Consider the following 18,928-nt stretch of genomic DNA (forward strand, 5'->3'; position numbering starts at 1 on the left):
CATATGTATGGGCGAGACGGTGGATCGTGACGGGATCTGACATGCGGGGACAAGATCAAAGCGCTCCATCTGATCCCATAAAAACAGACGCAAACCCTCCTCTCATCCTTACAAAACCCCCACTGATAGTCAACTCTGCCAGCCCTGACTCCTCCATCTTCTCTCCTCTTCCTCTTTCTCTCTCGTTTTTTTTTCTCTTCTTTTTTTTTTCTCCTCCATCCCAGCATGCCGCGTGCCCACGTCAAGGCCTGCCTGCCTGCCTGCCTGACTTTGCGATTACGCCCCGTGATAAACAATGGCCCGTTTAGCTCATAAAGCAGGAGTGTTGTGCATAATGCTTACAATAAAAGATAACATCTCTTCACTCATCTTATTTACCTCTCCCACGGTGGCACGGGCGACGAGCCGTTTATAAATACCGCAGAGAAAGGGAAGGGGAATGGAAGGAAATACAGATGCAGACATACATCTGTTGGTCAAATAAAGTCTCTGCCAAGTCACCTGATGAGAAAAAAGGAAAAAGGTGGCTGTTTAAATATGCATTTTAGCTTAGAGCCAGGTGATAAAGGCGCCATTTTAAAAAGTCGCTCCATCCTTTCTAGTAAGTGAGCTTAAAATGTCCTCTCAACTAGTGTAGGACGGCACCATATCCCATTCAGATTCATCTTTATGGAACATATAGATTGATATGGAAGCCAGGACACATTTTCCTCTCTATCCCTCCACCACCCCACCTTAATTCCCTCCTTTCTCTCTTTACCCTCCCTCCCTCTCATTCTCCTTTACCACACCCCCCCCCCCCCCACCTCCCTCCCTTCTTCCAGTAAGGAAGATGTATGAGTTTGAATTATTGATTCAGACACATGCTACATGCTGCTTGGAGTCATTATTTGTTCAGGTGAGTGTCATGCTGCTCGCTATGAAACAGATACCACGGGGATTAAGCGACACAATCAGGACTTAAAGACAGCCGCCCTCCCTAAAATAACATGGCCCGCGCAGCAAGACAAATGCTCCCCAAAACCCGACTTCATTTGTTTATGACTCGCACATTAGTCATTCTGCGCCTAAATTATAGCGCGGGGGTAAAGATTAATTCAAGCACAGGCTTTTCTATTGTTTTTTTTTTTTTTTTTTTTTTTTTACTTCTGTGTGTTTCTTGAAGCCTAATAACACAGCAGATGAATATAGGTCCAAACATCCTACACGCTGATAAAAAAAAAAAAAGAAAAACACAGCTTTTGTCAGGTCGTAGGCGTCGGCATGAGGAATAGACAGATGTCCAGAGTCAACATAAAGAAAGAACAGCATGCATATTCACATATTTATCCCGATTCTCAAAAGAGGCTTTTGGCAGCGTAAAAGAAAACAACACACACCACGCGTGATAAATCATGCTTTTGCATTTATTGGATTGATACAGACTCTCCGAAGCAGAGCGAAGGACTGGTGTTGATGATGAGACACACAAACAGGAAGGAAGTGTTGTGCAGAGAGGTTAAGATGGAGGGAAACTCGGATACGGGAGGCCTTAAGAGAAAGGCGGGAGGTAAAATGTTGCTAACCGTTCATTTAGCTGTGGCTAAGTGGTCAGGGACGCTGGACAGGTGAACTCCATTCTCCCCACTGGCCCTGCAGGGTGTGTGTGTGACTGAGTGTGTATGTGTGTGTGTGTGTGTGGACTGTAACAGAATTTCTCTAGTCCTCTGGGCCCTGGTGCAAAACAGAGAATAAATGGTGGAGGTGGCAGGCCAGGACAGAAAAATCAATGCCTGCTTATACAGACATGACACACCAGCAGCCAACTGCATTCTCTGTGTGTGTGTGTGTGTGTGTGTGTGTGAGTGTGGGCGTAGATGTACAGCACGCAATCACACGGCCCCTTGCTCTGCGGGTGTGAGCGCGAGTACCAAGCAACCTCCATTTCCTTTCTCACAGGGTTGGATTTTCTAGTATTTTACGTCAGCTTTGGGATCAGTAAATAACTCTTCGTTTTTTTGTGTTTTTTTCCTCCTCCTCCCCCTCCTCATTCCACTCTCTCTTCTTCTCCTGCAGGAAGTTTGAGTGCGAGTTGTGCGACCGCTCCTTCAGTGAAAAATGGGCCCTGAACAACCACATGAAACTGCACAGTGGGGAGAAACCGTATAAGTGTGCCTGGCCGTCCTGCCATTACGCCTTCCTCAACCTGTCAGCCATGAAGGACCATTACCGGACACACACTGGTGAGACACTGAGAGCCAGTAACCTCCACCGTGAACCCTTACTGCTTTACTCCATAAACACGTTGACTGACACATCAAACAGAAAAATTACTGAAAAACTTTTCTTTTTTTTTTTGTTTTTACAGGCAATCAGCGTTTTTTTTATAAAAGTGAGACAAAAGGTTATTAATCAAGAAACACTATACTTGGATCTAACAAAATGTACTTTTATCATTTCTCTATAGCTGTAGACCATTTAACAAAAGTTCATGTGTTAACTGTGAAATCTCACATTAATTATGAATCTTCACAGCTTTGTTTGTACACACGCTTTTGGCCGATTACAGCCACGGCTCGTCCATCTGTACTCATTTTCAACTTCCAGAATGAGTTGAGCGCTAGTTCCTGGCAATCCTGCGGAGGGGTTACACCTTTTTCTTGTGGTTCTGTTACGGCCATCGCTCCATATAACGTTATATCAACCTCTTAGATGAGAAAAGAGATGACTAAAAGTCTATAGAGAGGAAAAATATATTCACTTTTTTTTTGTTTTTCTGCCACCCCCTCAATTTTGGTGTGGAAAATGAAGGTAGTGTGTATTCCCCAAATCCAACTGGTGGTCATGTGTATTTCCCCACAAATCCATCTGGTCACCAAGTGTGTGTTCCCCAAACCCAGCTGGTCAGCAAGTGTGTATTCATGAAATCCATCTGATCGTCAAGAGTGTGTTTTCCCACATTCAAGCTGGTCACATGTGTGTTCATCTGCTGGGAAGGCAAAACCAAGAATAAAAAGAGAAAACAGTGAACGCGATACAAACCAAAATGTATTCTGGTTCATGTCCAGTCGATATAAAAAAGTCTGGCCTGTTGTGTAATTTGTCTCTTTCCTTTTTTTGAACAAAAAGAACCATTGCATTTGGAGTAGATTCCCAATTAGTTTAAATTAGAAATTGAAAGCTGAATATTTGTTTGAAGCATATTGTATGTGCTATCAATACAAATAGAGTTTAACCTCTTTCAAGCCCAATCTACATCTTGATGAAGGTGGTTTGAAATGTGCATAATTTGAGTTTTGTCCTGAAAGGTAAAAATCATATGAGTTTCTTATATTTTAATTTGCTTTGTTTATTTTACCCACTTTCTTCTTTACCACTAGTACACTGGCTGCAACATTGAAATCGGTGTATTTTGTATACTATATCTAGTTCCTTTTCTTTCCCGTTGCATCCTTCCCACATATTACAGTCCATACAGTACACTGTGGGACTGCTCAGAGTCATGTTTTTTTTCAACTTACTGAAAACTTTGGATAGACAGATGGTGCGGTGGGCGGTGGGAGGATACTGTCTTCAATAATAGCCCCTCGATAGGAGCCCAAGTCAGCCTCTTTGAAAGTGTCTTTATGCTGCAGCCCAGCAGTTTCCCCTCGGCCTCAGTAATGTCCCACACACGGCTCCTTGATGCCCTTTTAAGTCAATGACAGAAGCAGCAGCAGCCAGTGGCCTGACAGCCTGACTGAGCGCTTGCAGGAGAGCCCTCCATCCGTCACGGGTGCCTGCTGCGTGTGTGTGTGTGTGTGCGTATGTGTGTGTGAGTGCGAGACTTGCTGGATGTTATTTTAAATGTGTTTTAACAGTGATGTAACGTCAAGGCGCCTCTGACATAATTAGACGTTTTATTTTCATTTGTTTCCAGCCCTCATCATTCCCCATCAGGCGACTGGCGTCACACTGTCACCTTGCTGTCACCTGGAGAGGCGTGAGGTGCTGGTGGGGTGGTGGTGTGTGTGTGCGTGTGTTTGTGTGTGTATTGGTGACTTTGACGGGAAGAAACACTGAGTTGAAGAGAGTGAGTGAAGTGATTGAGATGGAAAAGGGAAGGTGATGAAATAAAGGGGAACTAGAAAGATCAAGGGTGGCCAAGTATTACACGAACATATGAAAATAGTATATTAAGACTGAACCTAAAACAAGCTCATTTTATTGAGTGACAAGACCTGACTTGATTAGCTACACCCAAAAAAAAAAGCTAAAACAATTTGCTCTGCTGCGACCCCCGATACTCCTTTGCCAGTTGTAATTGGTGCTGGGTTGGACGCTTAGCTGCAGCTATACAATCATTGCAATCACATTCCAGCAGCCAACCTGACACACTGAAATATTATCAGCATGTGTGTGATCTGTTTAAAGGTTATAAATCGGCTCCTTCACGGCGCTAAGATGCAATACTAATAAAATAAGCAGGAGATTTAAAAGTTGAACTAATCTGTCCTGGGAACAGAGCAGTCAGTAATGGAGGGGATGGGAGTTACAGTTCTTCCATGTGTGTGTTTGTGTGTGTCTTTGTGTGTTTGTATGTGTGTGTGTGTGTGTGTGTGTGTGTTTTTGTAGAAGCTCACAGGACTGACTGAGGAGTTTGTGCTGGAGCTGAGTTTAATGATACACACACATCCAATTCATTAGTTCGAAGTGTAAAACTCAAAGTCATACGGTGAGGGGAAAACTCAGAGTGCTATCACTCTACTGAGAACTTTATCATGGTGGCACATTTTGACTGAGTTGGTTTGTCAACTTTGTATAATTGATTTATTTTCCCTTAAATTAACATTTCTAATCCCTTATAATAGCAGGTCCGTGTCATGATCTCGTGCTGAAACACCACAGATTCAGTGTAAATTTAGTAGTGAGACAAATAACGATAACATTAGGCAACAGTAATCACAAACATATACATGCGAATCAGACTGTCACGACCTGTCTCAAGGCTGGACAACAGAGGGGAGACCACACATGAGTTGTAACTAAAAACAGATTCCTTGTACATAATTAAAAGATAAATGAAAGTAAACACACAAAAACCAAACATGGTGTAAGCCAGAGAAGAAAGAGCCGAGGGCTGACTGCCACAAGCTTACATAGAAGCCTGTCAGTCCATTTAAGCTGAATCTTTCTGATGACCCAACTGTGCACACCAGACTCCTGCAGGTAGGGGACGAGGAGTCTGTCCAAAAAGGTTGTTAAAACCCCCCCTTATTAAGAAGTAGTTCCACCACAAACTCTGGGGCTAAAAACAAGGTTAATACAGTTAAAACTAACATCTGACAGAGTTCTTTTTTTCCTTTTAGCCAAACAGATGAAATATACACAATGCTATAGGCCTCAGATGTCCTTGGTATAACTTCAAAATTTAGATCCAACATTAAATGACAAAGTTTTTATAATTGACTATAGTCTAAAGCCTCCCCCTAAAACCCTTGCAAGTGTAGCGTAACGTTTGCTTTATCCTAGCATTTTCTCCTAAAAAGACTTAGGTGAAACATACTATTTGAAAACACAAACAATAAAGCATTATTCCAACTTGCTTTTTTATTTACCATCTCTATAAACTAGTGAGAATGCTAAGTGTTAGCCTCTTTTTGCATGATATCATGTATTTTTCCACCAAGTGCATGTTTAAGACTCTTTTACAGGGTTTCCCATTTTGGAATGAGTCAGCTCGAAACATGAAAAAGGTAACCAGAGGTAGCGTTTTCACTTAACACATGGAGCTAAAGTTAGCTTAAATAGCAACCTTGCTACAGCCGATTAAATCTGCTAGCAACAGTTATCATTGCAGCCGACAAATAGACGGTCACCAGGTAGAAAACGAGAAGACTGCTTTTATTTACTGTATGAATTCAAGGAGCCATTGTTTAAAAACATGACCAACAAGTATGAGTAAGTGGTAAATCTTCTATTTTTAATCATTATGAAGTCCAAATGTGTCATGCCAGAAAGCTTAGCTTAGCTGGGCTTAGCTAATGGTGACTTCAGCAAAAAAAAACAAAAAAAAAACCCCCACATAATTAAGACTGAATCAACTGTTTTTAATTTTCACCCATAAATGCATTGCAGCCAAACTAACAGCAAAAATGAAGGCCATAATCGAATGTCTAATGTCTAATCTATGTCAAATTTTTAAAATCTTGTGGACAGAGCCGTGACATGCAAAACCCCGCCGCCACTCAAAAAAAGTTAACACCTCCAGTTCCACTCCTCCTGCCTCTAACGGGATTCATTGTTCCTCTCTGATTTGTGTGTTTTTTATGTTAATCATTCCCTCCTCACACACTATTCGTGTCTGAAGGAGAGGGGAGGAGGGCGGGGGTGGGGGGGGGGGATTCAGTGGTCGTCAGCCGCCAGGGTCATTTGTAACGGCTGATGAATGAGCGACTCAAATAAATAAATAAGTGCACTGCATCTGACCCACCCAGCTTTTCCCAGGCTCTTGGGCGTTGTGGGGAGGGGGTGTCGGGGGGAGGAGGTGGGTGGGTAGTGGAGGGTTCAACACAGCGACAGGGCCACAATTGATTTCCTCATTGCTTCAGTTTGTCGCTTAATCTGGCGATATGCTGATAAATCTTCGCACTTTGTCAATTAATTTCCCTGAAAAATGAGACCCAAAATGGCGAACACATCAATACAGCAGCGGATTCTGTGTCAAAAATTAAGCGGTAAAATTAATTGCCCTCCCATCCGCTCCTGCTAAAACATAACTAATGAGGGAGGCAATTATAGCTGCATGCAGACTCCTTCGGGGTTATTTGAAATACACACACACAGACACACACACACACACACACATACATATACATATAAATATATATATACTCACATACACATGCAAAGAAAGGTTGTATATTTTGACTTCAAAGTTCTTTTATTGTCTCGCAATAAGGCATTTTTTATATTCCAGTAAGGGACTGAAGGGTTGAGGTGCATTAGGGGAACAAAAGAAAAGATGCAATGAGCCAATATTCAAATTGCCTGAAAGTTTACAGACTTTTTTTGTGCAAGACACATTAGCAGTAAATGTATTTTTGGGGGCATTTTTGTGTCTGGCGCTATACTTTGGGTACTTGGGGTTATGTAAGCTTTTAAAGTGATGTTTGTGACATGTATCTTTATGTATGTGTGTCTGGGCCTCTCTTCTGCATGGGAACAGCTCAGGATTGATGTTCGTCAGGGTTTAGAGTTAGGATTCGGTTCAAGTGAGAGTAGAGTTTAAGGTCGATGCCGGTTGAGGATATAAACATGATTTTAGGGTTATGTTACATTAAGGTTTAAGGTAAGGGTTAAGTGTTATTCCAGATCCTTTACTGTACTGTAGGCAGAGGTTAAGGTGATAATGTACTGCAAGGTTGAATGTTAGGTGGGATCGAGGGGGGAGATTCTGTGCTGCTTTTTTCAGGCAAGAGCTTCCAGCGTTGACAGCAGCGCGTCACTGCTCCTACCCCACCTCGCCGTCCCCACCCCACAGGACAGCAGATGAAAAGCACACATGTAATTTATCGCCAACGTTTCCTCCTCAAGAATAATTGTGGCGACCGCGGCTGGGCGTAGGGATCGATGGCTATGGATTTTTCTGTGGTGGGGTCTTGTAGCGTTGGTTGTAATGAGAGATGGAAGGAGGGAGGGGGAAGAGGGGAGGAGTGACCAGCGCTGTTTTTCTGATTGGATGAAAAAGGGTCTGACTACATCCTCAGTAACTATTGCAGACTTTAGAAACCCAGGAATAAAAGAGCTTTTTTGTTTGTTTGTTTTTAATCAAAGGCCTTGAAACCAATTTCTCTCTATGAGCAATGGAGTCCTACATGAACACAAAATGATCAGCGAAGGTTAGAGCTGTTTTGCTTATTTCACGTTTGTGATTTTCTTTTTTGGTGCTCCTATCAATGGTTTGAAGTGGATGGAGTTAGCTGGAAAAAAGTTGATATCAAGTACTAAAGTGCACCAATCAGTGCAGTTGTTGAATGTTAAAATAATACCCAAAGTGTTTTGTTTTTTTTCCTGAAATGTACCTTTGATTGTTGCTTATTTTAGATGTAGAAATGTAGTGTTAGAGAAATACTTCTATCACAATGTATTGGTACTTATTGGTACAGTCTTGGTACTAAGGTCTCACTTCTGCAGGGTAACCTTTGCTGGAGATTCTAACTAAAGTTGTAGTTCCACTTTCTCTTTTGCACAAATGTCCAAAAGTCTAAAAATACATCACTTTTTGTTACATATGTTCATATTTTGATCATTGCTGCCCATAAAAATACTTAACAGATATCAGTTATCTTGATTTTGACACACAAGGTTGAAACCTTGTTGTGTAATTTAATTTGTCTACGGAGAGCAGTAAAGAAAGAAAAGAAAAAAAAGACATGCCCATCTGCAGAACCACATTGTTCCTTTAAAAGCCATTGACACTGGGATTGAAAAGTGAGCCTGTATGAATTGGCTAACGAATGCAGCTTTTTAAGGCTGTTTTTCTCCCCTCTAAGTGGCACTGCATTAAAACTCTTCTCACAGTCGAGTGGCTTTAAATGGGTGTAATAGAGGAAACTTGAGGCTGCTTTGTCTCTGCGGACTCGGTGAAAGCTGCTATCTGTGCAGAAGAGGAGCAGAGCGCCACCGAGGCCCAGCTGGAAGAGTCACCCAAATGTGTTATCGGGTGTGTGGCGAGAGCTTGAGTTCAACATCAGCATTTAGATGAATATTTAAATAACGGGGATCTTGGGTGCACATAAGGTACATATATGTGGGGTGTGTGTGTGTGTGTGTCTGTATGTTAGAGCATGTGGTGCCTACAGTGTTTCCGTTTATGTGTTACTACACATGTACATGAGTGCATGTGTGGAAATGTGTTACTAGCACATGCAGTTTGATATGTGTGTCTATATGTGGGGAAGCTGTGTGTGTGTGGTGTGTGTGTGTGTGTGTGTGTGTGTGTGTGTGTGTGTGTGTGTCTGTGTGTGTGTGTGTGTGTGTGTGTGTGTGTGTGTGTTCATTCACATCCCCGTGCCCCTTCTATAAATGTGTTTGTGTGTATGCATTTGCCTGTGAGCTTGACTTTCCTCAAATGTCGCTCAGTGTGTGTGTGCGTGTGTGTGTGAGAGTGTGTAACTGCCTGTGTGCAATGGCAGAGAGAAAGAGAGGGAGAGACCATCATGCTGTTAATGACAGAGCCAGATGCAGGGAAGAGAGGAGGAGTGTAAAAAAGCTCTCCACGCTCCCCATCTGGAAGGCATCGCCCCCAAATGAAGTTGTAGAAAACCATCCCATTGATAATAAAGCTAATTTTTATGGCTCTGACAAGTATGTAATTATGTTCAGCGGTGCTTTTCAGATTTTATCACAGTCAATAAACCACACTGGCAATTTCCCGTCCCCCATTTGACATATTTACATGGATCCATCTGATTGGAGGAATTAGTTAGCTGTGAGAGCTCTGATGGATATACACTAGTGATCTGTGACTTCTGCTTGGCTCATCTGTTAGCCAACTAGACCTGCTGCTCATCTGTTCAGTCTGCTTTTTCTTTTCTCTGTTTCTGCATTTTACTTCCAGGCTTTACGTCTCTTTCTCTCTCCCTCTCCATTAACTCAATAATTCCTCATTCTTTTTCTTTTTTTTCCTTGAGCTCTCCGTTTTTTTGCTCAACGGCACCTCAGCAGTTTAGAGTGAAGGGAGTATTATTCATTATTTCCTCCATCAGACTTTTCCACTTAGAGGATTTTCAATGGGTATAACAATCTACTGCAGTAACCTTTCACTTATTACCACCTCACCATTATTAGTTTTGATTTTATTTGATTTTATTTTTTTTTTGTTGAAGGCAAATATAAAATGAAAAAAAGCCACATTAATTATGCTGAGCTATATTTAGTAAAAGCAGACAGAGGGAAAACAACTGAAATAAGGACAATCTCAGGAATGTTGAAGCATCACATATTCAGGTGAATGAAACCAGCAATGTTAGCAATTTATTTTAATTATCAATGGTGTCATTTTAATTCTCAGTGTGTCAAAATAAGCTTGATTCAAGGTTAATACACAACACATTGTGGCCATTCTTTCCATCAGTTATCAAAAGTAACCAAAGTAATTGGTGAGATCTGGGAACCACTCATCATTAAAGTAAAGCCCTGTAGAGGTCAGGTGATCAGACAGGTTATAAACAAGCCAACACTTTCACCAGAAAAAATTTGATGGTTTGTTTTTTTCTACCAAGTACATTTTGCTAACCGGAGGATACATTTAAAAGCTGTATGATCTAGAAACCACAATTATACTTACATAAAGACTGTTTTTTGGTCTGTTAAAGGAGATGTACAGTAGATTTGAGACTTCTCTAAAACAAGGTGTAAATAAGATAAAAGTTATTTTTATATGTCTCAGCTTCTTGTTACCTCCTTTATTTTGGTTCTTCCTATGTTTCTCTCATTGTTGATGCCCCTAATGCTCTGTCCTTCCTTCTCTCACTCTCAATCTGTCTCTTCAGGTGAAAAGTCCTATCTTTGTGACCTGTGTGGTTTCGCGGGAGGCACAAGACACGCCCTCACCAAACACAGGCGCCAACACACAGGTAAGCATGGCTGCACCCGACCTCGACACATGTCATAAACTAATCCAAGCACACAAACTGTTATGTGTGTGCAGACCTTCATAATCTTGGACAGTGATTGACAGTTTGAGATCAGAACACTAGTAATTATTTTCCACATAGTTTTAGCAACTGTTTGCTATCACACAAACATACACACACCCACACAGGCACATCAGTGTGACATGCTGCTGTCAGTGATAGGCATGTGTACCAGTATGGCTGACTGAATCTGAGATTTTTAATTTCAGTTATCATTTCACCATGTCATTCTGTCGCTTAGGGAAATTGCATTTTTCAGATAGGCTGTCAATAACGAGTGCTTTTTTGGAAATTGAGATAGTGAAACAAATACTGCTCTTAACCGTTGTCTGGCAGGTGCCCAAGGATCAAGAATCCTGTTATAAATATTCATTTAGGTTTTCATAATTCATTTTGTTTGCTCCTCAGCTTCTCTGCCATATTCCTACTGAAACCGCCAATTTTTGTCCTGTTTTTTCTATGTTGATATGTGTCAATTCCACCAATTCCAGATTTAGCTGCATATTCAAATCTGTTGGCATGCAGCTGCATATGAAGGGACCACCCTGTGTGATAGTGTGTCACTGTTAGACTGATACAGATGTTTAAAGGTCACCACTTATGCCAACACTTCTTGTAGTTTCCAGTAACATTTGGTACAATCATTCAGTGTCTTTAAAGTGGAAATAGACAACTTTTTTTGTTTTTTTTTGTTTTAACTCATCATTATGAAGTAGATGTTGATTACACAGTGTAATAGCTATAGAATAATGACACCATCAGTGTTTAGATTGGTTCCCTATAAACCTCACTTTCACTATGCAATTCTGGCTGCCAGCAGGCATGATCTCCCGGGAAAATGTAGGAATGGTATGGCACATAGGAAATGTGTCAACCACTGCAAAACCAAAAGAGGAAGAAGAGAGCACTTTTGTTTTCCCCAGTAGCTATTAGTTGCTGCATATAATGATCATTTTATGGCCAACCTCCTTCTATTCCACATTTATCATAAAATGTGGAATATTGCACAGACAAATTTGTTGACACACTACTTATAGCTGTGTCTAGTTGCATTGGGTATACTACCTGAGTAAACTTGCATTTTGATTTCTAGAGGGCTTTCTTCATATTAGCTATGCTAGCTGACATAGAAAGAAATTAGTTAGCTAAGCTAAGTCCTACATCTGTAGAATACTGGATAGGTATCCAGTCAGGTTGGCTGTCAGGTTCATCTACCTGTTCATATGAAAATCAACAGACTGAAAATATGTTATCACTGTCTCTGTTGTTGAGATTCTTTCATTTTATGAAAGAACATGCTACCAATCCAGTTCACTTTTCTCAACACAATAATAAAGAATTTCTGTCTGCTTTCATGTTCCCATTATAAATTAAACTCAGGCCTTTTCTCCTTATGTTTAGCCTACTCCCCCTGCTGTCTTTGTGCGAAGCAATAACGTTACTCAAAAAAGTTATTACTATGTAATGACCATCATTGCAGTAACTTTTTCCTGTTCCCAAATTCAATATAAAATTGTGACAATTTCAGTTTACCTCTTCAGTGAACATGCTTCTTTCTTTCCTCTTATTTCCAAAGTGATGTTGATCGTTTGTTCGCTGAGCTAGTCTCTGTGGAAAACGGAAAGTGATCCGGTTGTCTTTATGACAGTGGCACAAACAATAAAAGCACTTGGAAATGCTAAAGGGTGAGGGGGAAGTTGAAAAGTTTTCTGTTTCCATTTTAAATGTTTCCTTCCTAAAGTTTTTCCTGTTGGCATGAAACAGTTTTTTAACAAACACTTGACACTTAAAATCCTCATTTTATGCCAAGTTAATAAACTTCCTGAATGTACTGTAAGTTAGCAGCTTCTTGAAACAGACTGAAGAAGGTTTTTTTGCTAGTTTTAAACACTGACAATCTTGAAACCCCATATAATATAACTCAGTTTTTGGTCTGCCATTTGAAATATAACAATGAAAAATCATTTAAATTCCCAAAGAGAACAAACATTTCATAGCAATACACAATTTTCACCTACAGACTCCAGTCCTGCCATTTTCATTTTAATTTGAATCAATTTTTTGACCCTCTAAGCATAAACTTACAATTTAGAATCAAGTCAAATATGGTAATTATCTATCACGTAATGACACAAGTCTCCTGTTTGGATCACCACCAAGGCTCATCCATTCATTATTTTCCAACATATCCTGTTGATGGGTAAACTGACAAAACAATAACATTATAAGCAGCATTTCAACTGCTTGCAGCCTCTAGTCACTCACGCTTATATTTACTAAGGTTTGAATATTTCAACTGGCACTTCAACTATGTGTAGCTTGCACAGTTCAACCATCTTTCAAACATCAAATGAAATTTCAGTTTCTTTTATTGTTTGGTGTTACCATTGCAACTTCTTTCATATCTTTTTACATAGCAGTTTAACTGTTTCATCCCTTACACCTCAACCAACATTTTATCTGCTTTCAGCTCTTAGTCTGCAACTGTTAGTTCAACTACTTTCATTGTCTACAATTGCCAACTTCAACTGCCTATGAGGCTTAAGCTTAAGGGGGGAAAAATTCAAAGTCTGTTAGTAGTTATACTTCAACCGATCTCAATTGTTCAGTAGACAAACCCATACAACAACTACAGACTGATGACAAATTAAAGGAAAAACCAAAAGAAAGTGTGTCAGTAAGGTGTTGGGTCACCAGAACAGCTTCAATGCTCCTTGGCATTGATTCTACAAATCTCTGACCTCTACTGGAGGGATGAGCACCATTCTTCCAAAATATAGTCCCTTATTTGGTGTTTTGATGATGGCAGTGGAGAGCACTGTCTAACATGTTGGTCCAATATACTACATAGATGTTCAATCAGGTTGAGATCTGGTGACTATGAAGGCCATAGCATCTGATTCACATCATTTTCACACTCATCAAACCATTCAGTAACGCTTTATGTCCTAAGGATGGGGGCATTATCATTCTGGAAGAAACCACTCCCATCAGGATAGAAATGTTTTATCACTGGATAGAGGTGATCACTTGCAACAACTTTAACAACTGTATTGATTTGCAGTGACTCTTCCATCTAAGGGGGTAAGTGGATCCAAACCATGCCAGCAAAATGCTCCCCACAGCATAACATAGCCACTAGATCCCCTCTTTGTAGGCGTCAAGCTTTCAGACTTGTACTGGTTTTTCCTTTTATTTGTCACCTACCTGTATTAACGTGTTATATAATAACAGAGGAAGCAAGGACACTCACTTTCTCTTCAAAAAATTCTAGCCGTTTCTACTTAAACTGTAGATTCATAACTTTCAATGGTTCAGCCAAACCATGACACATGTAGCTTTCTATTTGACTTTGTTGGTGAACATTTGTGTCAAAAGCTCATGTCATCCAGTCACCATCTAATCACCCCTTGTCTGTCTCTTATCTTTTCAACCCCCCTCCACCCACACAGGAGAGAGACCCTTCAAATGTAAGCTGTGCAACTTCGCCTCCACCACGCAGTCCCACCTATCGCGGCACAAACGTGTTCACACTGGGGAGAAACCATACCGCTGCCCCTGGTGCGACTACAGGTACCGGCTCATTGACCCGCCCACGCTTGGTGGCGCTGATGGCTGCCGCCGTGGCACTGATGATTAGGGGGTTGATAGGTGGGGGTGGGAGGTGTTGTAGGGAGGTGTAAAAATGTGTGTGTGTGTGTGTGTGTGTGTGTGATGGTGAGATAGCAGGTGGCATTGTAGGGTAGTTTGGAAGGGTAGAGGGGTGGTGTTAATGCTAGAGGCCGTGTGTGTGTGTGTGAGAGTGTGTGTGTCCGTTTGTGTGTATCCGTGTGTGTGTGTGTGTGCATGTGTGTGTACGTCCGTCCGTCCGTGTGTGCGTGTAAAGGATGCCTGGGAGAGGTGGAGGGCAGACAGGTCTAATCTCCACAGCACGGCTCCATCTCATCACTCTGCCATCATCAACAGGCCCAGCCAGATCCCCCAACACACACACATACACAGACACACACAGACACACACACACACACACACACACACACACACACACAATGTCACTGTCACTGGCAGGTCCCTGTCATTAAAACACCATCATACCACATCAGTAATTACACAGGAAATTGTCGGTGAAATTGAAAAAGTTTTGGCTGGCGTTGCACATCTCCATCTCTCCATCTCTCTCTCTCTTTCTCATCCTCCCCTTGTCTCTCTCTCTCTCTCTCTCTCTCTCTCTCTCTCTCTCTCTCTCTCTCTCTCTCTCTCTCTTTCTCTCTCTCTCTCTCATCCTGTGCTTCCTCATCAGGTTGTGGCAGAAGAGTGTGAAAGGGAATGATCTCAAACCCATCATTGGTTTTAGATGTACTCTTCATTCGTTTTTTCCCCTCTGTGACAAAGTCATTTCGGCAGCTTGCTACACCTGCTCCGCTGCGGTGAAGCGCTCAACTCATTTCATCTGTCTTTTGCACGCAGTCCAACATAGACAAAAAAAAAAAAAGAAAGAAATGCTGAAAAATCGGGCTAATATTTTGCAATTATCAAAAGATTATCTGACCTTATTCTTAAAGTTATCAAGAAGTGTTTCTTGTCTGTGTTAATTAAGGATTCAACCAATATCAGTTTTTTGATGTTTGATTTGAGATTCACCATATTTACATTTGAAGATTGTCATGCCAAAATAACATCATTGAAGTTTAATATGTGTTCTTTTGGGTTCAACTGCAGGCACAAAGGACATCATAGGATGACAAATCACACATCTTAGGGGTGAAGGTCAATATACTGTATGTACAGCTGTTAAATATGTAAACCTTTTAAACTGCCAATAGTTGATATTAATTTGACCAACTTCAATGATTTGGTGTTTTGCCAAGTAATCTGTTCTTATCATGACAGAAAAGAACATATCTCATGGCATGTCAGAAACCAGGAACCAAATGTCTCATTTAACTCTGAGTTTTATGAGACATTTGTAGTGATGAATTATGAAAAAATATGTAAAAATAGTTGATCAGAGAGGTTTTTTTTTTCTTTTTTTGAACGTGAGGACAAGTAGCGCTAACCCAAAAAATCAGGAGGATGTTGAATAAAGAGCAAACCAAATGTTCCTGGGCCCCATTGTTCCCGCACTGATATTTAATGATCATTACAGATAGGGGCAAATGAAACAGTAAATTAGAAGCCCAATTAACATTTCAGTTGCCCCAGGGGTTCTGAGGGGTCCAGAGGGGAGGGAAGGGGGGAGCAAGGTAGGAAGAGGATGAGGAGGAGGGGGGCGGGGGAGGTTGAGGATACAGCAACGCCCCGCTGGTTTACTAATGTGAGGATGAGGAATTGAATACGGGGGCCTCAGACTGCCGAGAGGGGACTCGCCTTCGCCCTGCTTTTACACTCTGAATACATGTTTAAAACTCTGTCGTCTCCGGTGGCCTGAGCTACGATAAAGAGCTACCACGTTTGACCTTTCAATGTAAGCCGGCCTTATGAAATAGATATGATGTTAGTTGTAAAGAAATATTTAGGAGCTGCGTGATTGACAGCACTCGGATGTCGGAAATGTTTGTGTCTGTTTCCAGGGGTATACATCTGATTTGCACAATTAAAGATATCCATATTAAATGTTATGGATGACATCTATGGCTCCCACTCAATACAATGTTATCTCCATCAAGGCTGCTCCTCAAATGCATGTAAATGAGCAGGGAGTGAATGATTTATCAAATGCCACTCATCTCCTATTCAGACAGAGATAGATAATAGAGGGGGATAATTATAGTTGGAGAATAGTGGTAAAAATATTCTAATGATATTGCACTGGGAGTCCTGGGCTGTCAATTAATGATGTCTATTTGACTATTCTCCAGCTCCCTTGCTATAGCAATCTATTGTTCACAATTTTCATTTTTTCTCATTAAAGTCACGGTGGCATCTTAAACAGTCTAATTGATACGTAGCCTCTGACTCCTGCCACGTTAGCGCCATTCTTAGGGCTATTATTGTTTATCGAACGCCGCAGCATTCGCGTTTCAATCTACCTGTTAAAATACTGTTTCAATTTGAGGCAGCGGGGAGCTTTGAGGATGACACACTTACTGTCAATGCCAGGAAGGTTTGCGACCTCGTAAAGAGAAGGGAGAGGATGAGGGAGAGGGTGGAAAGTGGAGGGGGGGGGGGGGGGGGTGTTAATGATGATAACTGGGCCTTCTTGGCAGAATAAGATCCAAATAGCACCACTGATCCAAATACCCCCCCCCCCACCCCACCCCACCTCAACTCTTAACACACACAAAGAAACACATTTAAATCTCCTCTAACGAAGCGCCTCTCAATTACACCTCTCCCATTACCATACACTCGTTGGGAGAAGGAATATGGAAATGGCTAAAATAAAGGAGAGAGGGAGAGACAGAACGAAGCAGAGGAGGGGTGATGCTTCCGTCGAGCATCAGTATGGCTGATTCCCATGGTGAGTGCATGGATGGGGGAGGAAGTTGAAACAGTGTTGGACTAATTAATACAGTGTATAGTAGGAGGGCTGGTGTGGGCTTTCACTAACTGTGACACCTGCTGACTCCTAAACGCACGTTGTGTTGTTTTAATATGACAATTACACCATTACCATATCTGAGAGATAGCATGGCCCCCCTAGGAATCCACCCGCGCTCTCTTTAGAACCTTTTAGCTCCGCTTCAAATTTTATCTATTTATGCTCCCACTTTTTGAATAAGAAATCAGTTCACTTTTAGTATTAAATGCATTTTTTTAAGCACAATGATTTGCGTTAATTTGTGAGCATGTGACAGTTTAAATTCTTCAGTCTATCTTTTTTTTCCCCCCATTATGCAGTCAACAGATGTGGCCGTGATTTGTCTGTGAACCTGTTATTGTTTTGCAAGTGATGGCTGATAGAAAAGTAATCATAACAATCTGTGCCAAAATGCTGGATAAGTGATTGAGCATATGTTTTATTAAGGGTTATGTACATATCTATACGCTGTCACTCAATGCACATAAGGCACATTTAGATATTTCAAATTCTTTAAACCCTTCAACTTCTGCGCACTCAATATTGATGTAAAGCTACAAGACTTTAAATCTATGCTTTTTAAAAGAGGCATTAGGGAAGTCTCACGTTCAGGACCAGTAATTTTAATTCTTACTCTAATTCAGTGGTGTTTCTGTACCGCATATCACTTGTGAATTAAAGTGTGGCGAGTACTGTGGCAGTTTCTAGTGAGGTAGGAAGGTTCATTCATTCTCTGTGGCTGTCAATAGTTAAACTACCAGGTTTTTCTTCTTACTTTAAAACAAACCAGGAATCCAAGCAGCGCTTTCTGTGACCCTGAAATGAGAGCTCTAACTTCTCTAAAGCAGATGTTGAAGCTTTCATGAACTAGATATAGTTTGAATCACATATACAGTATGGTGTTGTATCCATCAGTAATCCCTTGGCAAAAACAGCACTGTGAATTACAAACTGTTATTTATTCTTTTGTTGATAGCACAGCAACCCAGCCTTGTCTTCAGCTATGTGAAGAGTTCTCATTGTTCACCAGTGGCTGCCGCTTCTGCGTCTCACACAGCATAAACAGAACCCAGTGAGGGCCCACTACATTTTTTTTAAGGCCCCAGTGGAGCCGGGCTGGACTGTGGCCCCATGATGGAGAGAGGTGTCTCTGCAAAAGTGAAAACAAATTCTCTCCTTGGCTGGCGTGAGCTATGGCACAGTGAGGCTTTATTGTCCCGGCCAAGGTGATAAGGGAGAGTAATTGCGTATTATACTGTCCGAGAATGTCAGGTCCAAACTGAGCACGAGTGCCCCATCCATCAACTCATGATGGTGTGTGTTTATGTGTGTGTATGAAAGCGTGTTCTACACCGCACATACTCGCTTGCATGATGCATTATATGTGTACTTCTGCACACATACGTGAGCGTTTGTGTAATCTTGTCTGTATATTTACACCCATGTAGTCATATCAGAGATTTATAATTTCTTATTTTGGCACAAAGTGAGGTTTCTTCATGTCTTTATATGTATGTATGTGCATGTTTGTCTTGCCACATCCAGCACATACATGTGTGTGTGTGTGTGTGTGTGTGTGTGTGTGTGTTTGTGTGTGTCCGTGGGCAGGTTTAGATAGAGCCTTGGAGCAGGTCAGGCAGCATCATTAATCAGCTGAGGGTTGTGTGTGACTCTCTGAGCTGACATCATTACATCCTGCACCCTGCAGTAGCTCACTGCTCGGCCTGCCCTATCTGACCAGCCAAAAGAC

The 18,928-nt window shown here is 41.4% G+C and overlaps 1 protein-coding gene across 1 annotated transcript in view; it reads left to right on the plus strand.

The window, feature by feature from the left end:
- znf407 (zinc finger protein 407) overlaps positions 1 to 18,928 on the plus strand; it is a 149,631-nt gene that overhangs the window by 84,861 nt on the left and 45,842 nt on the right. Inside the window, exons 7-9 of the mRNA XM_053326313.1 lie at positions 2,056 to 2,222; positions 10,515 to 10,598; positions 14,111 to 14,231. Coding sequence (XP_053182288.1) covers positions 2,056 to 2,222; positions 10,515 to 10,598; positions 14,111 to 14,231 — 372 coding nt within the window. The remainder of the gene's footprint in view (positions 1 to 2,055; positions 2,223 to 10,514; positions 10,599 to 14,110; positions 14,232 to 18,928) is intronic.

The sequence above is a fragment of the Scomber japonicus genome, chromosome 10 (genome assembly GCF_027409825.1).
Source record: "Scomber japonicus isolate fScoJap1 chromosome 10, fScoJap1.pri, whole genome shotgun sequence".
Classification (NCBI taxonomy): Eukaryota; Metazoa; Chordata; class Actinopteri; order Scombriformes; family Scombridae; genus Scomber; species Scomber japonicus.